At 40.9% G+C, this 26,482-nt stretch overlaps 2 protein-coding genes across 5 annotated transcripts in view; both read left to right on the forward strand.

Moving 5' to 3' along the window:
- The window catches only part of flna (filamin A, alpha (actin binding protein 280)), a 69,617-nt gene extending 59,909 nt beyond the window's left edge, over positions 1-9,708 (forward strand). For all 4 annotated transcript variants that reach the window (XM_047377854.1, XM_047377874.1, XM_047377865.1 and 1 more), the window contains 13 exons: positions 401-574; positions 1,161-1,322; positions 1,424-1,627; positions 1,709-1,861; positions 1,953-2,075; positions 2,157-2,423; positions 2,501-2,638; positions 3,338-3,453; positions 4,294-4,426; positions 4,506-4,682; positions 7,547-7,765; positions 7,844-8,041; positions 8,396-9,708. In XM_047377854.1, the coding sequence (XP_047233810.1) occupies positions 401-574; positions 1,161-1,322; positions 1,424-1,627; positions 1,709-1,861; positions 1,953-2,075; positions 2,157-2,423; positions 2,501-2,638; positions 3,338-3,453; positions 4,294-4,426; positions 4,506-4,682; positions 7,547-7,765; positions 7,844-8,041; positions 8,396-8,580 (2,249 nt within the window). In that variant the 3' untranslated portion in view covers positions 8,581-9,708. The remainder of the gene's footprint in view (positions 1-400; positions 575-1,160; positions 1,323-1,423; positions 1,628-1,708; positions 1,862-1,952; positions 2,076-2,156; positions 2,424-2,500; positions 2,639-3,337; positions 3,454-4,293; positions 4,427-4,505; positions 4,683-7,546; positions 7,766-7,843; positions 8,042-8,395) is intronic.
- Positions 9,709-19,654: 9,946 nt separating this feature from the next.
- Positions 19,655-26,437, forward strand: emd (emerin (Emery-Dreifuss muscular dystrophy)). The gene is made up of 6 exons (XM_047362096.1): positions 19,655-19,688; positions 19,890-20,012; positions 20,708-20,782; positions 21,842-21,876; positions 21,977-22,002; positions 25,541-26,437. The coding sequence occupies exons 2-6, from the start codon at positions 19,934-19,936 to the stop codon at positions 25,671-25,673; spliced, it is 348 nt and encodes a 115-aa protein (XP_047218052.1). The 5' UTR covers positions 19,655-19,688; positions 19,890-19,933; the 3' UTR covers positions 25,674-26,437.
- Positions 26,438-26,482: the final 45 nt, after the last annotated feature.

Below are 26,482 nucleotides of genomic sequence, written 5' to 3' on the forward strand. Positions count from 1 at the left end.
ATGCCAAGAGAGCAAAGCAGTAATCAAAGCAAAGGGTGGTTATATTGAAGAATCTAAACTATAAAACATATTTAAAGTTCTTTCAGAATTTTTTGTTTGCTACATATTTTCATGTTTGTTCATTCAGTTTTGATGCCTTCAGTGATGTATGTAAATAGTAATGAAAATAAAGAAAAGCATTAAATGAGAACACTTGACAGAATTTGTTGATGTAACTGTCTGTATGAGCATGTGGTACTGAAGTCAAAGTCCTTGCTTGTGTGCTCAAACTTGGCCAATAAACCAGATTTTGATTCTGAGGTGTTTATGGGAATAATAAATCCAATAGTCAGGAGATGGCAGCGAGGGCTGAAGTTTGCAGAAAAAAAAATACTTTTTGTTCATCGCTGTATCAATGCAGGTGGTCTTTCTCTGGCTATCGAGGGTCCATCCAAAGCAGACATCAGCTGTGTGGACAACCAGGACGGGACCTGCAGAGTGTCCTATCTTCCTGTCCTGCCAGGAGACTACAGCATCCTGGTCAAATATAATGACAAGCACATCTCAGGAAGCCCCTTCTCTGCCAGAATCACTGGTAAGGCTACGTTTTTTTACCTATGTAACACATGCAGCGTTTTGGCGTCTCTTTGGTGTTTCTTTTTTCTATGTCTAATTTTCAATTCAACCTTTAGATTTTCAACGGCATTATAAATCAGACGGCATCTGGCGACATTTGTGTTTCATCCTTTTTATCCTAGCCCTCATGCTTCTACATGGGTATTTCCTTTAAGAAGAACATTTTTAGGACATGCAAGGGACTTTTGTTATTTATGAACACATGTATTTTTTTAAGTTTTATTGTAATTCAAAATTTTTTTTTTCAAGTTCATATGCCGGTTTTATTGGAAATTCTGCCAAACGTTTTTTGTAAATTGATGCCTTTGTGACAATTTCAATGAATGCTTAGGGGTGTGAAATGTGTTCCTGTAGTGCTGTTAACAGCCTGTACTTGAATGATTCATAAATCGGAGTTAAATGACTGGACGAGCAGTAAACCAATGAAAATGGTCAGGTGCTGGACTGAAAACAAATGATCCCCTTCTGTATCACTAAAGAAAATAAGACCCTGACATTACTAAACTTGTTTGCCGTTCTAACCAGCCTGTCACTGGTGTCCTCAGGGGATGATTCTATGAGAATGTCTCACCTGAAGGTGGGTTCAGCTGCTGATATCCCTCTGGATATCGGAGAGCTCGACCTCAGCCAGTTGACTGCCTCCCTCACCACCCCCTCGGGCCGCGAGGAACCCTGCCTGCTGAAGATCCTGCGGAACGGGCATGTTGGTGAGTGTGCAGCTGATATGAGCGCAGGGAAAACGGTTCGATGAAGCGAAATAGGTACCTTAACCTTTCCCCGCTTTTGTGTATACTCCTGCCCACCACAGGCATCTCATTTGTGCCTAAAGAAATTGGTGAGCACCTTGTGAACATCAAGAAGAACGGGCGTCATATTGCAAGCAGCCCCATCTCTGTGATGATCAGCCAATCAGAAATCGGAGATGCCAGCCGTGTGCGTGTGAGCGGACAGGGCCTGAGTGAAGCGAGGACCTTCGAGCCTGCAGAGTTCATCATTGACACTCGCGATGCAGGTAATTGTTGGAGGGAAATCTTATTAAATGATTTCTTCTGAAAATTTAAATTGCAATTGAATTCTTCTTACTAATGTCCAGGATATGGTGGCCTGAGTCTGTCTATTGAGGGACCCAGCAAAGTGGATATCAACACTGAGGATCAAGAGGATGGCACCTGCAAGGTCACCTACTGTCCCACCGAGCCAGGAAATTACATCATCAACATCAAATTTGCTGACCAACATGTGCCAGGTGCTCAGCATGAAACATTACAGGGTTAAAGGTTAAACGTCAGATATAAGGGGCTTTTGGCTTACTAAATCAAACAATTGTGTGCCTACAGGGAGCGCATTCACCGTCAAGGTGACAGGGGAGGGAAGGATGAAGGAGAGCATCACAAGGAAGAAGAGAGCAGCTTCTGTTGCTAATGTCGGCAGCCAGTGTGACCTCAGCCTCAAGATTCCAGGTGACCAAAGTTGCGAATTGAAAAAAGTCCCTTTGTTACTGAAAATATGACCTCTTCTGCTTTGTGTCCCTGTGCTTCCAGAGATCAGCATAGCAGACATGACAGCTCAGGTGACCAGCCCATCAGGTCAGGTTCATGAAGCGGAAATCATGGAGGGAGAGAACAACACCTACTGCATACGCTTCGTCCCCACTGAGACAGGCGTGCACACAGTATGTGTCAAATACAACAGTGTGCACGTGCCTGGCAGCCCATTCCAGTTTACCGTTGGGCCCCTAGGAGAAGGCGGTGCCCATAAGGTTCGAGCTGGGGGGCCAGGCTTGGAGAGAGCAGAGGCTGGAGTACCAGGTTGGTGTGATCAATGTCTGTCTACGAGCATCAGGTTATTTCTGAAAGTGCAGCTGACTCCTCTGTACTGCTCATAGCTGAGTTTAGTATTTGGACGAGAGAGGCCGGAGCTGGAGGTCTCAGTATTGCTGTGGAGGGGCCGAGCAAGGCCGAGATCACCTTTGAGGACCGCAAGGACGGCTCGAGTGGAGTGTCTTACATTGTGCAGGAGCCTGGTGAGAGGAAACAAAAACACTGAACATATGCTACAAATTAAATGTTTTCATTATGATAATGTACAGACATAATCCATAGAGATGAGCCAATCAGAGACTTTGTTTTTGTAAAGCTCAGACCTACCAAAACCAATTTTGTCAGATTCCAATTTTTCTTTAAATACAATAAAAAAACATCACTTTCAGACTAAATAAATTAAACCGAATCTACAATAAAATGTTTATAGGGAGGAAAAACAAAGACTTCCTGGGGGAAAAAAAAGCCCAAAGTTGCTAGAAGTCTCTATATCACTGAAAATCAACTTAAGTTGTAAATCTCCTGGTTATTTGACAAATGTCTGTACAAACAGAACCCAGCTGAAAATAATTACACCATATCTCTGCAATGCTAGGTATTGTCTTCTATCCTCTGTTTATTGCACCATATCACCATATATGTATTTTGTTTAAAACAACTGTCATCATAATATTTGAGAGAAAAAAGCTAAAATTTACTGTTTGATTGTTAAATCATTATTTTATGTAATGATAATCGATTGGGTAAGAGAGACGGCAGCACTGTAGTCTCTGTATTTTTTTAATTTAACATATGATTTTTCTATTTTGCAAATTATCTTTAATTTTCATGAGTGACTGTGAATGCCCTTTGCTGACTAACTTTACAGCAACTTCAGGGACTGACCCTTCTGTCCTCTGCAGGTGACTACGAGGTGTCAATCCGTTTCAATGACGAACACATCCCTGACAGCCCCTTCATCGTCCCCGTGGCCTCACCATCAGACGACGCTCGTCGTCTCACTGTTGCCAGTCTTCAGGTGAGGCTCTGAGACACACACACATCCATGTGCATGCACACCAGGCCACAGTGAACTGCCCACAATGCAACAGCACCAGCTGAAAGCTTAATTTATTTTTGTTATAAGGTATCAAACTGCAGAAGACAGGAAAGTTTAGACGTTTACTTTTGGGGTCAGCTGATGAGGAGTAGAAAATGAAGAAGAACCCTTTTAAAGGTTAGGTGTGATTGTTTACAGATGCTGGAAGATTACAGTTGACAAGTGAAGCTTTACTATTAGCTGCTGCTGCATGGTGGGACGGTTCAGTGGCTTCTGGGAAACTCGAGGAATGTGTGTGTTTCTCGTGCCTCATTCTAAAGGCTCCCAACAGCCTTCCCACTCTGAAGGTGTGACAGGGCGCTAAAGGGTTAAAGAGGTTGGAAATAGGCTGTTTTTCCCTCCTGTCACCTTGATCACACACAACCATTGCCTAACATGAGATTCAATTGATTTGAAAAGAATCATAGAAAATTAGAGTTAGATGCTGCCAAATAATCTCTAAATGTTTCAATACATTTTCTCTTGCATACACACACTTCTTACACCACCAAAGACCAGTATCTAGAAATAAAATCCAAAAACATATGCCCTGGTTAATTCTCACTGGTCACTGCTTTGTTCCAGTTTTTAAACAAAAACATAATTTCTGTCTTTTCACTGCACAGCCCTCCTCTTTAGCCTTTTTAGCGACCTCCAGGTAAGATGATCTGCAGCTGCAGATAAATATGAAACTGCCTGCAGGTTTAGTTTAGCAGCTGTTTACCTGGATAATGACCTTAGGTTTTGACTCAGTGTTGGAGTGTATTTGTTGTCGAGCAGGAATCAGGTTTGAAGGTAAACCAGCCAGCATCATTTGCCGTCAGCCTCAACGGTGCCAAAGGTGTGATCGATGCAAAGGTCCACAGCCCATCCGGAGCACTGGAGGAGTGCTGCGTGACTGAGATCGACCAAGGTAACCTAAGAGAAACTCTGAGTGGCAACAAACCTGTAGGAGGCTCCATGTAGCTTAGCTCTGTTCTCCTCTTGTCTAGATAAATATGCAGTCCGGTTCATCCCCAGAGAGAACGGTCTCTATCTAATCGATGTCAAGTTTAATGGAAGTCACATTCCAGGAAGTCCATTTAAAATCCGTGTGGGAGAGACGGGACAGGCTGGCGACCCGGGAATGGTGTCTGCATACGGACCAGGACTAGAGGGAGGCACCACAGGTAGCGCAGCACCACCTCCACAGTATACAGGTCCTTCTCAAAATATTAGCATATTGTGATAAAGTTCATTATTTTCCATAATGTCATGATGAAAATTTAACATTCATATATTTTAGATTCATTGCACACTAACTGAAATATTTCAGGTCTTTTATTGTCTTAATACGGATGATTTTGGCATACAGCTCATGAAAACCCAAAATTCCTATCTCACAAAATTAGCATATCATTAAAAGGGTCTCTAAACGAGCTATGAACCTAATCATCTGAATCAACGAGTTAACTCTAAACACCTGCAAAAGATTCCTGAGGCCTTTAAAACTCCCAGCCTGGTTCATCACTCAAAACCCCAATCATGGGTAAGACTGCCGACCTGACTGCTGTCCAGAAGGCCACTATTGACACCCTCAAGCAAGAGGGTAAGACACAGAAAGAAATTTCTGAACAAATAGGCTGTTCCCAGAGTGCTGTATCAAGGCACCTCAGTGGGAAGTCTGTGGGAAGGAAAAAGTGTGGCAGAAAACGCTGCACAACGAGAAGAGGTGACCGGACCCTGAGGAAGATTGTGGAGAATGGCCGATTCCAGACCTTGGGGGACCTGCGGAAGCAGTGGACTGAGTGTGGAGTAGAAACATCCAGAGCCACCGTGCACAGGCGTGTGCAGGAAATGGGCAACAGGTGCCGTATTCCCCAGGTCAAGCCACTTTTGAACCAGAAACAGCGGCAGAAGCGCCTGACCTGGGCTACAGAGAAGCAGCACTGGACTGTTGCTCAGTGGTCCAAAGTACTTTATTCGGATGAAAGCAAATTCTGCATGTCATTCGGAATTCAAGGTGCCAGAGTCTGGAGGAAGACTGGGGAGAAGGAAATGCCAAAATGCCAGAAGTCCAGTGTCAAGTACCCACAGTCAGTGATGGTCTGGGGTGCCGTGTCAGCTGCTGGTGTTGGTCCACTGTGTTTTATCAAGGGCAGGGTCAATGCAGCTAGCTATCAGGAGATTTTGGAGCACTTCATGCTTCCATCTGCTGAAAAGCTTTATGGAGATGAAGATTTCGTTTTTCAGCACGACCTGGCACCTGCTCACAGTGCCAAAACCACTGGTAAATGGTTTACTGACCATGGTATCACTGTGCTCAATTGGCCTGCCAACTCTTCTGACCTGAACCCCATAGAGAATCTGTGGGATATTGTGAAGAGAACGTTGAGAGACTCAAGACCCAACACTCTGCATGAGCTAAAGGCCGCTATCGAAGCATCCTGGGCCTCCATAAGACCTCAGCAGTCCCACAGGCTGATTGCCTCCATGCCACGCCGCATTGAAGCAGTCATTTCTGCAAAAGGATTCCTGACCAAGTATTGAGTACATAACTGTACATGATTATTTGAAGGTTGACGTTTTTTGTATTAAAAATACTTTTCTTTTATTGGTCAGATGAAATATGCTAATTTTGTGAGATAGGAATTTTGGGTTTTCATGAGCTGTATGCCAAAATCATCCGTATTAAGACAATAAAAGACCTGAAATATTTCAGTTAGTGTGCAATGAATCTAAAATATATGAATGTTAAATTTTCATCATGACATTATGGAAAATAATGAACTTTATCACAATATGCTAATATTTTGAGAAGGACCTGTACATCGTTTTGGCAGAGTGTGTAATTTGTTTTTCTTCAGGTTAGAATAAATATGAAAACATGTTTCCAGGATATTGCCTTGATCTATGTTCTAAAGCAATGGTTGTCAAACATTGACAAGTACCATCTCAATAAATTTAAATTCTTCCAAGCACCACTATCTTATTGCAACATGACATGGACTGTTTCAGGTTTTTTTCCAACCCTTAACCTAAATGTAACATGGCTGCCTAACAGCCACAGTAAAAACAATGTTTTTTTGTATCTCAATAGGTCTTTCACATGTACTGCTGTGCGACCTCTTTAGGTAACATGTTGCGGCACTGTTTGAAAATGCGAAATGCAGAGATATACATTGTCATTGGCTAGTGTTGCTAATAGTAGTTAGTCTGGTCACTGAACACATCAACTCCCAGAGTTTTTCATTCTAGGATTATGAACACAAAGTTTGGTTTCAGTGGTGCTTCAGTTCAAACTGGAAGTTCTCCAGACTGTTTCAATCACACTTTTCTTTTAAAAGGTTTCTGTTTGAAGCAGAAACAATATGCTTAAAAAAACGATCGACTGTGGGACAAGAGAACCATGGTTTGAGAAGATAAGGATCAGGGGAGAAGTTTGGTTCCATCAATAACAATAAACAAAACTTAGAAGGAAGAATTATTGCAAACATAACTGCAGTGAGTGTTGCACATTTTAAGCTATTGCTCTGTGCTGATAATTCAATGGGACCAATGTAGAGACTATAATGTACAATTTTAAGACTTTTTACCATTTACAGCTGAAACAGCTGCATATGCAGCAGAGGAGGTCAAGCTCAGGAATTCACAAATGTTGCAATCTAAAAATATTTTTGCCCTCTGTGTTTCTTTGTGAGCTCAGTACAAATCCCCATTCAACCTCTTGTTGGGCATTTTTAGATTTTGCCTGTTTTTGCCACTTTAGAATATCCAATTCATGGCATGCTGCTCTGGCTATAAAACTATAAAAACTTGGAAACACTATTTCATCTGTTTGTTGTTTAACTTTACAATAAAATCAAAGTTGCATCAGAAAGCAAGGATGTGTGCAATACTGACTCACTGAGCTTTGTAGTGGTAGAAGTTTCTGTATGGTGAACAAGGTCAGGTAGATCTTGCAAGACTTCTGAAGGAACAAAGGCTACAAATGTACTCCCTTATCCTGTTCATTGTCACCCGGTCCTCCTAATTTTATCCTGACTATTTGCAGGAACTGCATGTGAATTTGTGGTAAACACCAGCACTGCAGGCCCCGGGGCTTTAGCCGTGACTATTGATGGGCCCTCCAAGGTGAAAATGGATTGTGTGGAGTGCCCCGAGGGTTACAGAGTTACATACACCCCAATGGCTCCTGGAAATTATCTAATCTCCATAAAATACGGCGGCCCCTACCACATCGTTGGAAGCCCCTTCAAGGCAAAGATTACAGGTGATAGAACGTCTCTGTTTTTGATTTGAAATCGTAAAGTGAAATACATCCAACCCTAACTTGCTCCATGTTCTCCAGGTTCCAAGCTTGTATCCAGCCACAGTATGCATGAAACATCCTCCGTCATGGTTGATCCAGTGACCCGAGCCATCAGCGGTTCACAGCAGGCTGTTCCCACTCAGTCAGATGCCAGCAAGGTGACGGCTAAAGGTTCAGGTCTGACCAAGGCCTATGTTGGTCAGAAGAACAACTTCTGTGTTGACTGCAGTAAAGCAGGTGTGTCTTTAAAATTTTTTATTGTTGATCCACCTGTTTTGTTGTTTGTTTTGACATTTTTATTCCAAAAACTGACAAACGGTTTTTTGTGTTTTTCTATAAACTACATAAAATTTGAGCACTAAAATATTGACCAAAGAAAATTTGGGATGTACTGGGAACCTTATAAATCTACATGAATTCATATATAATGTCCTGACTGCTCTGAAATGTGTGTTAAAGATGCATCAACAGACCTTAGTTTTGAGAAATTTAAGGACCCCATTGAAGATGACCGACACGTGATGAACCCCCTAAACACTGCTGATTCAGGCTGAACTATTTCTTGCTCTTTGATGTCTTTTCATTCTGCAGGTCGTAACATGCTTTTGGTCGGTGTGGATGGACCCAAGGTCCCTTGCGAGGAGATCCTGGTAAAGCATTTGGGCAACCGTGTGTACAATGTCAGCTACCAGCTCAAAGAGAAGGGAGAGTACATCCTGGTGGTAAAATGGGGCGATGAGCACATCCCCGGCAGCCCCTACCACCTAACTGTCTAGAGACCCCAGCAATGACCAGGAAGTTCCACCACTTTCAGTCCAATCCAGCTGGTGGTTGTTTACAGATCCAACATCTTTCCATTTTTACAAATTAAGATTCCCTGTGTGCTAACTATTTAACTCATGTGAGCCAGATTGGTTGTTCTCTGTAACCCAGTCTTAAGAACAATGCAGTGAATTTTGTTTTATTTAGAGATGGGGAGAAAGTTACCCCTTTAATTACTGTAAACTACCAGCCAGTTGTGCCTTAGAATATTTAACACTTTCAGCCATATGTTGACATTAAATTAGTGCAGGATGTCAGGATATTGCAGTAATAGATTTTGTCCCCCAGCTTTAGATGAAAGGTTACTGTTTACACTGGAGGTGTTTTTACATACATATGATAAATAATGGATTTTGGAGGTTCTAGATGAGCAATCACAGGACAAAGCTTCATAAGTGACCCTTTGTCATTTATGCATTATTTTTGTGTTAGTGCTGATATACTTTGACCTGTTTGTGTAAAACTCTGCTCGTCTGTCACACAGCTGAGTTGCCCAGTAAAAGCTCACTCTCTCTCTTGGCTTTTTCATGATCATCTTTAATCCTTTTAATCTGCTGCTAGTGTGATCAAGTTGTACCCACTGCTGTTCTTAGTCAAGAAATCATTACAAATCAAAGGGTGTGCAAACAGAGGAAAAACATGTATTTAGCTTTCTCTGAACACTGCTGCTGGAAGATGTCGCTTTTGTGTGGTTACATTTGACACCAGCGTACGCTCTGCATGTCCTTTTAGATTGTAAAACTCTTTCCGAGGCTCTGTTTAAAAAGAAAAACAACCATCAGCATGTACTGCAGAGTTAATTGTGCTGCTTTGACGTAATAATGAAAAGGTTAAAAAAGGGAAGTTTTCAGACTCGCTGAAAGAGTTAAAGACAGTGCTGAAGTTCATCAAGTCATTAATGTGCGATGGCCTTTGTTTTCCTTTAGTCAGTGTTTCATATCTCACCCTCCATTAGACCCTAATTCTTTGGTTCTTCATCTGTATTTCAAAGTAAACAAATTAAATTTTCTCCAAAATATAAAAGCTTTTAAAAGTGATTGTAAGACAGTATTTTGATACACAATAAAGTATTTTCAGTTGAACAGATTTTGTATGATTTGCATATTTACACTGAATCTGCTGTTAACACTCCTAAATAGCACTGATTCACTCTGCCAACAGAGGGAGCCGCTGGAGAGAAAGGTCAGGCATGCATGATGTTTATGTTGTGTTTATACAACATGCCTGGAGTGATTATAGAAGGATCCAAATAATATTTTTAAAAACAAATTAGTGCAGGCAGGAGTCATGTTTAGTCTGCATTCCCTGATTCATATCTTTAACATCGCTGTTCAAGAACGACTAAATGTTTGAATTGGACTGGGTCAGCACATTTACATGGAAAATTACAAGAAGGAGAAAATGCTGAGATATTTCATTTTCATTCTCAAAAGCACAATCTGCCTAATATACCTGAGCAGGTACAGAGAACATCTCAACATAGCCCTGTAAAAACAGTCTGAACAGGCCTGCTGCTTGTTCAGACTGTGTATTTAAAGCGCTGTTTTAAAATATGTGAGGGGAAAACTCAATTCTTACAGTAGCTTTTCTTACCATAGCAAAAGTGAATGGAAATATTCTGTTCCAAATCAAAACATGAAGAAAAATGATAACATTTGTTCTTTCTGTACAGAAAGTGGAGGAAAGGAATACTGGAGCTGTGTAGATTAAATAATTGTCTTAATTTTTCTTTAGAAACTCTTAACATTTGCTTTATAACCTGGAAAATGCTTGAAGATTTAGCTTTCCTGTGAGTCACTGAATTAAAATGTACTTGTATAACCACTGAATCTGAGAACAGCTTCACATCTGTGCCGCAGCATGCAGACTGCATGCGGGTGTAGATTCTCTCATTCAGGACATGACGATTCCAAGTTCTTAAGTAGAGGACAACTGGACATCTGCTGTTTCTTGAAGACATTTGACCTCTATCCAAAAGGCTTCAGAACTGTAGAATGTTCATCAGAAAAATGTAAAAAAAAAATTAAAAAAAGCAATCTTACATTTGTGTACATTTATTCAATAGGTTAAAAACTCAAAAAAATTATTTTCTGCAAAATTACTGGTGGCACAATAATTAGGACTCATAATAACCCATTTAGAGCAAATATAATTGAGGCATTTCAAAAAATGTTGTACTTTCATAAGAGTTTAGAGTTTTTAGGAATTTCCATCTGCCATCTCAGGATTTAGTGATGCTCCTGGGAGACTTCAATGTCCATGTGGGGAATAGCGTCCGGATCTAAACCCGAGCAGTGTTTTGTTGGATATCTGGGTTTTTGTTGCAAACAAACACACAAACACCACAAACAAACACCACGTTTGCACAAGTGTAGCCATGAAAAGGAGGATGTCTGGTTTGGGAAATTCAGGATCCCATCTTTGCTTTTCACAGACGATGTGGTTCTGTTGGCCTCTTAAGGTCGTGTCCTTCAGTGTGCACTGTAGTGGTTGGCTGCTGAGAATGAAGCGGTCAGCATGAGAGTCGGATCCTCTAAGTTTTCTCTGGGTTGGGGATCAGTCTCTGCCTTAAGAGGAGGAGTTTAAGTATCTTGCTGTCTTGTTCACGAGTGATGGTAGGATGGAATGGGAAAGGGACAGCTGGATGGGGCTTCATCTGCAGTAATGCAGGTGCTGATCCCATCTGTTGTGGTGAAAACAAAGCTCTAGAGTTACCGTTCTGTCTACATTCCTACCCTTCCCTATGTTACCTGATATGGCTCATAAACAAAAGAATGAGGTCCTAGATACAATCCACCTAAATGAGCTTTCTCTGGAGGTTGGCTGGAACTCAGCCTTAAAGATGAAGGTGAGGAGCTCTGTCGCCCGGAGGGAGCTCAAAGTAGAGCTGCTGCTTCTCCATGTTGAAAGGAGTCAGCTGAGGTGTTTCAGGCATCTGATCAGGATGCCCCTGGGTGCCTCTCTTGGGAGTTTTTCCTGGCAGGTATCACTGGAAGGAGACCCCAGGAAAGAGACAGAACTCTCTTGAGGGACTATATATCCTGTCTAGGTGCAATACTAACGACTACCTCTTGTTTTTAAATGCATATTTAGTATTTTGCAAAGCTAATTTTGGCTTCACTATTAAACTGTGTATATTTTTTGCTCTTTGCTGCTTATAATTTTACTCTACTGTTATATTTAACGTTTTTATTGTTTATATTTAGCTTTCTTTTTACTTATGTATTAGGCCTCTAAACCAGGACCAGAGATTGAAATTCGTATCGTAAACATGTAAATCTCAGCTGGTATGACAATAAAAGATCCTTGAAGCCTTGGCCTAGGAATGCCTTGGGAGCCCCCAGAATGAGTTGGAAGATGTTGCTGGGGAGAGGAATGTCTAAAAATGGTTACACCCCTACTTGTGCCACTAGTGACACAGGTAAAGCCAGTTATTTCTTCTTTACTAGCTGAATAAATCATTTAAATGTTAGATATTATTTAATTTTCAGTTTGAGATTGTGCTACTACACTAAAAACGTTTCAGACATATGCAAGAAGCGTGTCAACAAATGAATCCACATCTGTGTGTTATCCAGCAACATAAGAGAAATAAACAGAAGAATAAAGGCATTAAAACACCTACTGTAATAGAATCAAGGTTGTCTGCACAAACAATTAATTTGACTTTGGTTTCACACGCTCACAGCATGCAGACGTTAAGTATAAATACACTGCTCAAAAAAATAAAGGGAACACTTAAACACAATATAATTCCAAGTAAATCAAACTTCTGTGAAATCAAACTGTCTACGTAGGAAGCAACACTGATTGACAATCAATTTCACATGCTGTTGTGCAAATGGAATAGACAACAGGGGGAAATCTTTGCTGATTAGCAAGACACACTCAATAAAGGAGTGGTTCTGCAGGTGGGGACCACAGACCATTTCTCAGTATCTATGCTTTCTGGCTGATGTTTTTGGTCACTTTTGAATGTTGGTGGTGCTTTCACACTCGTGGTAGCATGAGACGGACTCTACAACCCACACAAGTGGCTCAGGTAGAGCAGCTCATCCAGGATGGCGCATAAATGCGAGCTGTGGCAAGAAGGTTTGCTGTGTCTGTCAGCGTAGTGTCCAGGGCCTGGAGGCGCTACCAGGAGACAGGCCAGTACACCAGGAGACCTGGAGGAGGCCGTAGGAGAGCAACAACCCAGCAGCAGGACCGCTACCTCCACCTTTGTGCAAGGAGTAACAGGAGGAGCACTGCCAGAGCCCTGCAAAATGACCTCCAGCAGGCCACAAATGTGCATGTGTCTGCATAAACGGTTAGAAACCGACTCCATGAGGATGGTATGAGGGCCCGACGTCCTCAAATGGGGGTTGTGCTCACAGCCCAACACCGTGCAGGACGCTTGGCATTTGCCAGAGAACACCAGGATTGGCAAATTCTCCACAGGTGCCCTGTGCTCTTCACAGATGAAAGCAGGTTCACACTGAGCACATGTGACAGACGTGACACAGTCTGGAGACACTGTGGAGAGTGATCATCTGCCTGCAACATCCTTCAGCATGACTGGTTTGGCAGTGGGTCAGTAATGGTGTGGGGGTGGCATTTCTTTGGAGGACCTCATGGCCCTCCATGTGCTCGCCAGAGGTAGTCTGACTGCCATTAGGTACCGAGATGAGATCCTCAGACCCCTTGTGAGACCATATGCTGGTGCGGTTGGCCCTGGGTTCCTCCTAATGCAGGACAATGCTAGACCTCATGTAGCTGGAGTGTGTCAGCAGTTTCTGCAAGATGAAGACATTGAAGCTATGGACTCACCCGCCCGTTCCCCAGACCTGATTCCGATTGAGCACATCTGGAACATCATGTCTTGCTCCATCCACCAACGTCACGTTGCACCACAGACTGTCCAGGAGTTGGCGGATGCTTTAGTCCAGGTCTGGGAGGAGATCCCTCAGGAGACCATCTGCCATCTCATCAGGAGCATGCCCAGGTGTTGTACGGAGGTCATACAGGCACGTGGAGGTCACACACAATACTGAGCCTCATTTTGACTTGTTTTAAGGACATTACATCAAAGTTGGATCAGCCTGTAGTGTGTTTTTCCACTTTAATTTTGTGTGTGACTCCAAATCCAGGCCTCCATTGGTTAATAAATTTGATTTCCATTGATGATTTTTGTGGGATTTTGTTGTCAGCACATTCAACTTTGTACAGAACAAAGTATTCAAAGAGAATATTTCATTCATTCAGATCTAGGATGTGTTATTTGAGTGTTCCCTTTATTTTTTTGAGCAATGTAGATTACCTTTAGAGGAAATAAATGTTAAAAGGAACAGTACGTAAATGGTATGTGTATGTACATTGTTTTTTTTTTTCCATATATACAGAAGAAAGACAAGGTAGTGCAAATATGCTTCTTAATATGTAATATTAAGTTTATTATTATGTTTCCTATGCTGTTACCTTTTTTTCTATGCCATGAACATAGATGAATAGTCAGCCATGTTTGGCTTTTTCTCTGAAAACACTTTAATTCTTCCTGTTGCATCAAAATGTTGCAATTGATTATAGAAATATACAGGGGTTGGACAATGAAACTGAAACACCTGTCAATTTAGTGTGGGAGGTTTCATGGCTAAATTGGACCAACCTGGTAACCAGTCTTCATTGATTGCACCAGTATGAGCAGAGTGGGAAGGTTCAATTAGCAGGGTAAGAGCACAGTTTTGCTCAAAATATTGAAATGCACACAACATTATGGGTGACATACCAGAGTTCAAAAGAGGACAAATTGTTGGTGCACGTCTTGCTGGCGCATCTGTGACCAAGACAGCAAGTCTTTGTGATGTATCAAGAGCCACGGCATCCAGGGTAATGTCAGCATACCACCAAGAAGGACGAACCACATCCAACAAGATTAACTGTGGACGCAAGAGGAAGCTGTCTGAAAGGGATGTTTGGGTGCTAACCCGGATTGTATCCAAAAAACATAAAACCATGGCTGCCCAAATCACGGCAGAATTAAATGTGCACCTCAACTCTCCTGTTTCCACAAGAACTGTCCGTCGGGAGCTCCACAGGGTCAATATACACGGCCGGGCTGCTATAGCCAAACCTTTGGTCACTCATGCCAATGCCAAACGTCGGTTTAAATGGTGCAAGGAGCGCAAATCTTGGGCTGTGGACAATGTGAAACATGTATTGTTCTCTGATGAGTCCACCTTTACTGTTTTCCCCACATCTGGGAGAGTTACGGTGTGGAGAAGCCCCAAAGAAGCGTACCACCCAGACTGTTGCATGCCCAGAGTGAAGCATGAGGGTGGATCAGAGATGGTTTGGGCTGCCATATCATGGCATTCCCTTGGCCCAATACTTGTGCTAGATGCCAAGGACTACCGAACCATTCTTGACGACCATGTGCATCCAATGGTTCAAACATTGTATCTTGAAGGCGGTGCCGTGTATCAGGATAACAATGCACCAATATACACAGCAAGACTGGTGAAAGATTGGTTTGATGAACATGAAAGTGAAGTTGAACATTTCCCATGGCCTGCACAGTCACCAGATCTAAATATTATTGAGACACTTTGGGGTGTTTTGGAGGAGCGAGTCAGGAAACGTTTTCCTCCACCAGGATCACATAGTGACCTGGCCACTATCCTACAAGAAGAATGGCTTAAAATCCCTCTGACCACTGTGGAGGACTTGTATATGTCATTCCCAAGACGAATTGACACTGTATTGGCCGCAAAAGGGGGCCCTACACCATACTAATAAATTATTGTGGTCTAAAACCAGGTGTTTCAGTTTCATTGTCCAACCCCTGTAACTTTAGGTGTCTGTGGACAGGAGTAAAAATATTTGTGTGCAGAGAAGGAAATGGTATACCTCAGAAACTGGAGTCTGGTGAGTCCTGATTGTCAGCTTTGTCTCCTCAGGTTTCCTGCTGTTTGTGCCAAACTTCTTTGGAAACCATGCACAAACTGAAAGCAGAGTCTGCTTTCAGTTTGACAGATTTGACAGTACAGGCATGATTAGTTTGAGTAAACTGAACTGTCTCACACGCACTTCTGTTTGTGTTATGCCTGAAGAAATACTTAATTGATATTAAAGATACGGACAAAAAAAATAAAATAAACCAGCTTCCCAACTTTACAATAGGTAGACAAACAGAATGAACTAGGGCCTTCCAAAATATCATTAAATAATATAGCTAAAATTACTCAAAGATGAACCAATGTAAATAGGAACCAGAATCTAAAACATTTAAAATGAAAGTATGCCATGAAACGACCTGATTATACATGGTGACTTTTGCACAGGTCAGCGTTGTGGGAACTAGTTCTCAATCTTCTCACTGGATTAAATAAAGGTTTTATTTAACTATTCTGGTGCACACTGATGGACCGTCCATTGAACATCCGTCTTTCTGTTAAAAACATAACATCAAGATTATGCTCAGTAATGAAGACCTTGATTAAATAGATTTTCCTGACAAAGTCCTAATGTTTAGTAAAGCCAGTTTAAATGACTTAGTGACAGATATTATTTCTGTGGAAGGTTGCATTACTGTTTCTTATTAGCTCTGTTTTTTCTACCACTAATAAGCACAAAGATTTTACAGCTATCTCTCTTGGGTCCCAAGCTTTTCCTGGAAATAATCACTGTTGATGAACTTATCACTGGGATCCTGTGTCTATCACAGAAACTTCACTTGAACGTCCTGAACACAAACATGCTCATGATCCTAGATATGCAGAGGAGACAGATTATGGATAGGAGGTCCGGAGGTCTGACGACTTCTGGAAGATGCTGGTTTAGTGTCAGGGGCTGGATGACGACGGGGGTGGTGTGGAGACAATGTGAGATTTAGATGGGCTGTGAGTTGGGTTCAATCTTAAGGAGGCCTCAATGTTTTTAGTGAACTCCAGGAGAGGGAAGTCTGCAATGAGTGGGGAGAATGGGGAGGTGTGGAAGTTTACTCCAGACTTATTAAGACAAAATCCATCTTGAAAAGATGCCTTCTTTCTTTACTGAAGCTGTCGTTGGAGTTCACTGATTTTATAGCACATTTCATTTGTTTTTTAGCTATTTGTTGAGCATCAGCAGTCTACTGAATATCTCATATCTACAGCAGACAGGAGGGAAAGGTCCACTGAAGAACACCTTGATATTAAAATCTGAACTTTGTTCATCAAATAAATACAATTTTTCAAGATTTCAGATTTTTTTCTTCACTTCCAGAGCTCCTGTGTCATCATTTATTTTCTCTGGGATATTGGACACCATGCTATTGACAGCTGAGTACTTTTATGTTTATCTTGCTGCAAAGTGCTATTCATTCACGGCTCCATTCCCCACTATCAGGGTTTGTGGCCTGGTGGTTGGTTCTTTTTGAAGTTGTTAGAGGAGACTATGTAGAGTGTAATCTGTTCTGATACTTCTTTCTGTTGTCTGAAGACCAGGTTTTCTTCTGGGAGTCAGAGTCTTGCAGAAGTAGAGCAAACCTGTTTTAAAGTGGGATCCCTGTGTTTCCAGTTGGTTTGCTCCTATTGTTTGTTGTAACCACTGTCCTCTGTTGTTTTGACTTTAACAACTCCCCATTGCTCATTAAAAAATGGCAAGGCACTGAAAGGGATTCCACTGGACTTTGAGCTAGCTTGTCTACAAAAAAGTGTGACTCCAACAAATCAAAAAGCACCAAAATATGTCATCCCAACACATCTGAATAAGGCAAGTTTTTAACCACCCCAATATTTAAAAGGTAAGTCTATCCATTCACCTTTACGTACTTCTCTGCTGTTGAACATTTTGTTCATCTTTACAGACACAACAAATATAGATGGTAAGAACTCCCAGAATCAAGTACAGCTCTTAAAGTTGTTCCATTAGCTTCAAACACCAGGATTTTTATCTGCTGAAGCTGGCTTTTGGTGGTACATCTGGGGTCATTCGGGCTATCCTTTGCCATTTTGCATACATTGAAACTCCAGGGTTGTCCTCTCCTCCTGGCAGCCACAAATACTTCTGCCAGCGCAGCTGCCTTCACCGCAGAAGCAGGATTAAGCTCTGGAATCCAGACCTGAGCCCAGGGGACAACGTTTTCAAGTATTGTTCAAGAATGATTATTTAACCAGTTTCTTGGTTAGTTTTACCTTTTGGCTGGATCCACTTTCCATTCAGATCTTTAAGTCTAGCATACAGCTCCCAAGGTCTCTTATCATACTTGACCTCAAGTGAGCAGAACATTTGTCTGTTATCTTAGGGTTAATGTCATACTTGGACAATGTTGCAGCTTTAATTCTGTTTAACTGAGAGAGTCATCAATATCCATGTGAACATTTGCCCGTCTTGCCCTGCCTGAAAGCAATGGTTTTACTTGAAAAGCTCAGTCTTTTTTTCCCAACGATCTGCTAATGAAATATGTCCAAATGTGATCAAAACATTCTCAATATTATCCCTGTTGGTTAACTTTTTTAGTCCTGATTTATGAAATGAAGAAATCTGACCAGATAACGACCGAGTAGGTTTAGCTTCAGCTTGAGGATGCCTAGAATTGGCAGGTGGCTCTGGGGTAGCTGATGATGAAGTACTAGTGATGTCCACGACTGCACCTCCAGCTATAAAAGCTGGAACTGATGTTGAAATGCTTCAAAGTTCCAAATATAATTAATGGTTCTATAAAAAAGGCCAACTAAATATAATTCTACTCCAAAAGTTACTTACAGAATATTAACTGAGAAAACATAGTATACACATCATAACTTACAAAACTGACCTAAAGACAAAGAAGAGTATCTTATATAGTGATTTGACCATTTACACACAATAGAGCAAACAGAACTAAACATGAATAAGAACCAAATGATCTGACTGAACCTAAAACACCCGACTTGCCAACAAGCAAATGGCTGGTCCTGCTGAGCGGTGTTGTCCTTTAAAGTCCTCAGCCCTAGGCCACACTGCTTGCACAAACAGGAAGCAGCCAACTACCCAAACCAGGTAACTCAAAAAAGAATTAATAACAAAAAACTACACAGTGCTATTATGTGTAACCTTCATAATATCATTGTTAGGTTTAAGGAAAGAAATACATGAATTACATTACTAAAATAAATCTTTAACTGTTAAACAAAAAGTAATGAGGTGAATGTGTGGAATGATTTTACCAATGTGTTGCTGAGGCCATACTAACCAGCCTAGCGCAGTTCCCCCGATCCCTACAGCAGATACCAGCCTTTCTAAGAGAATATTGTGATCGTCTGGATCTGAGGCCATAAGAATATCATTAGTGACTTTCAGCAGAGCTGTTTCAGTGCTATGATGAGCTCTGAAGCCTGACTGAAACTCTTCAAACAGGTCATTAGTGTCTAAATGCTCACGCACTTGATTATGCAACTATTTTCTCAAGAATGTTAGATAAAAACGGAAGATTGGATATAGGTCTGTTGTTTAGAAAATCATTTTCATCAAGCAAACTTTTCTTAAATGAAAGTTTAATTACAGCTACCTTAAAAGCTTGTGGTACATATCCATTTACTAAGGATAAATTAATCATATTTAAAATGGGGCTGGTAATCAGAGGGAACACTTCCTTAAATAATTTGGTTGGGATTGGGTCAAACATACAAGTTGAAGGTTTAGATGAAGCTAATATTTCTGATAACTCAGGAAGCTCCACTGGATCAGAACAGTCCAAACACAGTCTTTTACAGTTACCTTCATTGCTGTCTCACTTAGGATGGATGGAGGATGAAGTAATCATGTTCGGGAGTATGCAAATGATGTTAATAGAATCAACTTTATTTATTAGTAAAGTGTTACTGCTGAGAGCTGAGAACCACTCCCGGGACTCCCATGTCCTGGTTAGTGGTTCTGCATGTAGGTCAAGAAACTAAACCAAACCATGACACAGAGCGTCCCATATATTTTAGTGTGAAAATTTAAGTGGTAGCTGCATTTTGGGATGCTACCAGGCCTTAAGCAACGCCCACTTCTTTTTCCTGAGGCGAGAGTCACAACTCTCGACCTGTCCTACAACACCCAGCTGCTGACTGCTACACAGGTAAGTTCCTTCAGCTCCTCTTGTTTTAATATGCAGAAAATATTACCTTCAACAACAGGCATTGAGGTCAGCTTGTGTTTTAGTCACTGGTGACTAAACTAGCTGGGAACATTACAAGACATGATTGTTAGGCTTATGTTATTGTGTTTAACTTTATATTTCTGTATTTACTGACCCGTGTGTTTTCCTGTCCGTTTATAGTCTGCTGTTGACATTACCTACTTCTAATTCTCTACGTCTTCAGAATGTCTCTAAGAGAGAAAAGTAATGCGGAGATCAGTAATTTACTGACAGACTACTGCATCAAGCATGGACCAGTAGTGAGTAAGTATTATTAACATGAGCTATGCGCCTCAAACTGGAATGGGGTAAAACAGGCATTAAGTAAGTCTGTAAAATATCAACAGTTTTTCTTGGTAGTTACTTTTTATTTTTCTGTACTCATTTTCAGTTCAAGTTCTTAATCATAATAACCATTTCAGATGATTTTATTTGTTTGTTCAAACATAAATGATCCATAAAAACACAAAAACGTTGAAACCAGCTTATTATTTTTCTTATTTTCTTTATCTACTAAAAGGAGAAGACAAAACAGCTGCAAATTAGAAGCTTAAAGAAATTAAGCATATTGGTGTAAAAATGGTAATGAATAGAAAATGAAAAGCTTTATTTACTGTTTGTTTAGTGATGTAAAATAAGAATTTAATACATGGTGAAATATTGAATTAATAAATGTCAGGTGCACTGTGTTGTTAGATCACTTAATGGAACATGCTGGAATTCAGGAACAAGTGTAACAAAGTTATTACATTTCCAAATTATTTTTTAGTGGTATGCACATAATATAACTTATTTCACTATTGACAAAAATGGTGCAAAGTTATTGGCTGAAAAACATTTTTACATTTTCATTGGCCAAAATTGGCAGGTGATTATTGCTGTCATTACATTATTGGTTGCCACAAGGCTTGACATGAATTAAGTATTTGGTAACGTTCTGAATTTTTGTTTGACCACAGGGTCAACGCGAAGTCTGTATGAGAGGAAGCTTGAAGAGGCCATGGCCAAGGATAGAACCTTCTATAGAGAAGAAGGTAGCCTGATTGCAGATCTGTGGAAAAAATGTAACTTCATTTGGTCTATGTTTGATAAACTGATGTGTCTTTGTTTTTGTCTAAAAGCCTATTTGATCTTGTTTTTTGGAATTCTGTGGGAAAATTAAACCCACTTTAACTCATGGAACAGTTTATCCCATATTTGTCCAAATACTAAATATTCCTAAGCAAGAAGGGAAAAATAGCTGATCTTTAATATTTTACTTAGTAACTTATAAAACTTATTGCATTTGTTTCAGTAAAATATACTCAGGGTTGACTGCTTTTGGAAGTTGTATTTAATTAAATAATTACAGGGTTCAGATTTTCTCATGAAACAGAGCAGATATTTACTTATTTCTACCAAATCTGCTACGAGTTTCTGGATACAGATAATCTTTAAACTTCATTTCCTTTCTACATCCAGTCCGATTAGATTTTAAACAACCAAACAAAACACAATAAAACTAAGCACTGCACACACAGGTAGCACAATGTGACCTTTCTTTCTTGTTGTGATGCTGTATCTGATCTCCAGCTCTTAGGAAATACACTTTATTATTTGTTTAATCCTGCTGATAAACAAACCGAAAGCAATCTTTGCATACCTCTCATAGCCGAGGGCTTACGAAAAGGAAACCTCAGTTCCATGTTAGAAGAAAAGATTCATCTCATCCATCTGATCAGTCACTAAATAAATAGTGTAAACTGCATTCCCCTTTCCTTCCTCATTAGTCAGAGATGGCAAATGATAAAGATCAGATCATTTTAACCAATTAAACAGAATTAAGGCACTAACTGAAAATAGAAACACGTTGGCAAAAAGATAAAAACTAATCACGTTATTAAGCTAACCAAATGTTATTTCACTTCTTTCTTCTTCTTTCTGGGATAAATACATGTTAAACATTTTTCTGACAGAGTCCAAAATCGTAACCTTGATCTGCTGTTTAAATTGACCGAATTTTGGGTTATTATCTTTAATCCTGACAAAGTAAATCAGATCCAGTTTACTGTATGTATAAAGTGTAGAAATGTTTGTTTGTTGCTTCTTTGCAGAGGAGGAAATCACAGACATCACATACTACCATCCGGTGAGTCCTGATTGTCAACTTTGGTCTTTGAGTTTGTGCCAAACATCTCTACTCTTGCAACCACAAATAATCTCAAAATCTTCTCCTTTTATTTTAACAGAAAAGAAGGAAGACCTCAGCAATTTCGTCAGTACATTTTTAATATACATAACATTAGTTTAACCATGTTAAACCAGTTAAACCATTAGTTTAACAGGTTGCATTCCATGACAATAAGCAAAAATATAACTGGACAAAAAAGAAAGATTATTCTTAAAGGTAAATGAGACTTAATTGAATGAATTGACATTTCTGATTTAAGTCATTCTAAACTCGTAAACTTGCTCAGTTGTCTTTAGTTGGTCTGAAAAATCCTGTAGTCTGTGATTGAGCAGCAAGCAGAGTTGATAAGTTTGTGATCCCCAATCTTTTAGTCGTGAAACAAAGAGTTAATGGGAACACCTATGCCCCTTTTACACGGGCTCTACTTTGGCCCACTTTGCGACCATTTCCATAACCGGCTTTGCTGGCCTGGTACTGGCCTTTTTGGTACCTGCTCGCCAGTAGGTCCCATCAGGGCTGAGCAGGGTTGAAATGTGACGTGGTGAAACTACAAGCATTGCTCTACTCACTGTCCATGTTTCAATATGTCAAATTAACCTAGCTGCCACTTTTCCTCGTCCTCCTGACCACACCCCCACCTAACTCCCTCTGCTCATCCCCACACTTGGCCCTGCCCCTCACTGTCTCTTGGCACCGCCCACTTTGGTGGCATTTTTCTAAATTTGTCAGGGACCGGGTTATGCTTTTACATCGGGTTTAGTTACCTTCTCATGCAACTAAGGGTGGATAGAAAGGTGGACCAAACCCAAGCTGCTTTAGCATACATAGTTATCAAATAGGCACATTCAAAATAAGTAAGAGCAGTATTATTTCTGCAAAGAAACACAGATATCAGGAAAACAAAACATTATGACATCAGAACCCAACTGAATCATAACCAGTCTTTTGAGTTGTTCTCAGAACAATTACACTAATAGGGCCATTGAGGACACTAATGGGGCCACTAAGACTTCTGGCGCCACACAACGTGGTGGGGTGTTTCAGTTTTTCAGCTTCAGTTTTTCTTTTTTAAATCTATTTTTCAGAAGTGTGTTACAGTTTTTCTGACCTGTTGGACACATTACGTGGCTCACTGTCTTGCAGACAACTTTGTTTTTGTTTTCTTTTTTTATGACACTTGTATTCTGAGACCGTGTAAGTGGACATGCTCCCATTGTTTACACCAGCATCTAGTTATCAGTAGCTCCATTATGCTGCCTCCCACCGAGCGACCCAATATTTCCTGTAAGATGAGAAGGAAGAGAGAACTCTATCACAGTCTCACTCCCACCACCATCCTGTCCCTTTCACAAATTCAGATGAGGAACAAGATGCAAAAGATCAAGATGCAAAAGGCTGTAGGTATAGATGGCATCAGCTTCAGGCTCCTGAGTTGCTGTACAGATAAACTGTCTGGCATCATGGGATACATGTTCAGCATGAGCCTGAGAAAAGTACAACAGCCGTGGAAGACCTCTGTGTGGTACTAGTGCCTAAGCCCACACATTCGAAGGACCTCAGCACCTACAGGCCGGTAGTACTGACCTCACATCTGATGAAGACCCTCGAGAGGTTGGTTCTCAACAATCTTCGCCCCCTGTTGAGGTTTTAGTTGGCTGCGATGCAATTCAGCTACCAGCCTGGCATCAGCGGGGAAGATGCCATTGTAAGAATTATGTTTTAGAAATGTTTCATTTTGATGAACGAAGTTTTATTGTGAAAAGAGGGCTGAATGTGGTTTGTGGATCTGAGGAAGGGAAGATAAAACGTTTGACATTGAGAAATAGCTCAGTCACGTCTGTGGATAATTATACAAGGGATAATCACAGTATCTGGACACCCACACTTTTTACATCATCGTTTGCCCCCTGCACTGAGTTCGGACCCAAGGAGAACCCTGGAAGCACTGTGAGGATTATGTTCTTTGATTTCTCCAGTACTTTTAATTCCATCCAGCCTGGACTTCGGAGGGACATGGTGGAGTTGTCAGGAAAGGACCACCACCTGAGTACATGGGGCTGTGTCTTTCACAGGCTTGTCTGCAATACAGGGGCCCATCAGAGAACTGTGCTGGCAGCATTCCTGTTCACCCTCTTCTCCTGTTCACATATCTTCACTTCTCCATCAACTCTCCTGGCTGCCATCTTCACAAGTTCTTGGATTACTCTGCCATAGGTGGCTTCATCACAGGTGAGAGTACAGACAGTGGATACATGCCTTTGTGGACTGGTGCCAGCGGAACCACCTTCTAATCAAAGCAGGGAAAAATCAAGGCACTAGTGGAGGATTTCCATAGGCACAGACCCACCACATCGACACTGGTGAACATTCAGGGAACTGGCATTGAGATAATGGACTCTTATAAGTACCTGGGTGTTGACCTGAACAACAAACGGAACTGGAGTCTCAGCACTGATGCTTTTTATAGAAACGGTGACAGACTTTGCCTGCTGAGGAGGCTGAGATCTTTTGGAGTGCAGGGAGGGCGCTCCTTAAAACCTTTTTTGACTCTGTGGTGGCATTAGCCATTCGGGTATTTTCTAATATCGTCACCTATTGGTATGATTGTTTCTTTAAACTCTTTTCCACAAGAGTTTGATGAGCTTAGTTGGTCTGAAAAGTCCTGTAGTCTGTGATCCAGCAGTGAGCACAGTTGTTAAGGTTGTGATCCCCATTTTTGCAGTTCTGAAACAAAGAGTTAGTGTGAACACGTTGCCCCTTTTCCATGGGCTCTACTTTGGCCACAATTACTGGAGTTACTGGCTTTTCTGGCCTGCTATTGGCCTTTTTGGTACCTGATCTTCAGCAGGTCTCATTGGGGCTGAGCGAGGTCAAAATGTGACATGACCAAACTGCTGCTTACTGATTGGCTACGAGCATGGTCAGCCAGAACTGGAGAGCTCCTTCAGTCACAAGCTGCTGCATCCTAGGTGCACAAAGGAGCATTATCTCGGATACTTCCTCCCAGCTGCAAACTCAATATGTGTTCACATTCCTGCTGTTATTTGCAGTTTTTCAATTTCTTGTCAATAATATATTGTTTTTTTATGCTCAAACATACATGCACATTTTGTAAATTTTTAATATCACCCTGCTCACTTGTACATTTTTGTAATCTGAGAATGCCATTTTTAATAACTGTACAGTATTTTTCACCTAAGCTGTAAATCTTTCCCTTACTGTACAGTCTCTTATTCTTATTTTTTTTGTTTTGTTTTGTTTTATAGTTTTGACCTTTGTGTGAATCTGCATGCATTTAGCCTTCACTTTGCTGCTGGTACACCTGAATGTTACCACTGTGGGGGAAAAGAAAAGATATTTCTATTCTATTCCTTAAGGTCACACAAGTCACTACACTCCATTCAGTTCAAAGTTTCAGACATGTTTAACCCATGTTCAGAACTAAAGAAGCATTTTAGATGAAAGGTGAAACATCTTCATGAAACTAGAGAAGCCATCCAGTAGCCTTCTACTCAAGCACTTGTCATGTCCTGGATGAATGAGCATCTACACCAGTGTACTGTAGCTTTTTGAGGTCAAAGGTTATTGCAGTATTTACTGACTGGTTTACTGACCTTTGCAGTGGCAGACATCACAATGAAGTGGAAATCAGAAGGCCAATCAGCTGGAGACCAGGAGGAAAGATGTGGATGGTGATCCCAGCGGTGCTGCTCCTGACTGCTTTAACCCTATCATTCTACACCCTTTTACTGTGATGTCAAATCAGATTCTTAGCTTTGTTTTATTTTATGTCAGGATATAATGTTTTTTACTCCTCCAAAGCCTTATTCAATTCTAAACAAACTGAATATAATGAATATAGAATTAGAAGACAGGGAAGAGTACTTGAAGGAAAACTGCATCAGAATGCTTTAAAGGTACAACTTCTGTTACACCACTGTGTCTGCTGAGCACAAACAGCTTGTGGTTTTATCCAGGACTGAAACAGAAACATTGGTAATCAGTCTTAATAAGAACAAGCCTAACTTTTCTTCTTTATTATGCCCTGATTCTGTTTTTACAGAAAGTCACTACAGCTGCCATTAAACATGTGGACTCAGCTCTCTTTCTCATAAAAGGCTCGCCTGGACCACTGCTTCTGTTTTTTGTCTGCCTGCTTTGCCCTCTGAACCGTGGCCTGGCCAGAGCAGATGGCCACTTACACAGAGCCTGGTTCTGCTTGAGGTTTCTTCCTCACACAAGGGACTCATTCCTTATCCCTGTTGCCATATGCTTGCTCAGCAGGAGAGATGTCATGTAATTAGCTTGGCTTACTTAGATAACTTTCTCCAGGTAGCATTATAAACTGAATTTTAACACACTGGATTATAAATCGGATAGAATTTAATTTATATGATTGAAATTGAGTGATTTGATTATACATTTCTGGAGATGAAGTGGACCTTTAAGTCTTGTAAAGTGTGTTGAGATGACATTCACTGTGAATTTGTGCTATATAAATAAACTGGATTGAAATTGAGATGTTTTGGTGTTTTGTCGTTTTGTTTTATTTGTCCCTTTTTAT

The sequence above is a fragment of the Girardinichthys multiradiatus genome, chromosome 1 (genome assembly GCF_021462225.1).
Source record: "Girardinichthys multiradiatus isolate DD_20200921_A chromosome 1, DD_fGirMul_XY1, whole genome shotgun sequence".
Taxonomy (NCBI): Eukaryota; Metazoa; Chordata; class Actinopteri; order Cyprinodontiformes; family Goodeidae; genus Girardinichthys; species Girardinichthys multiradiatus.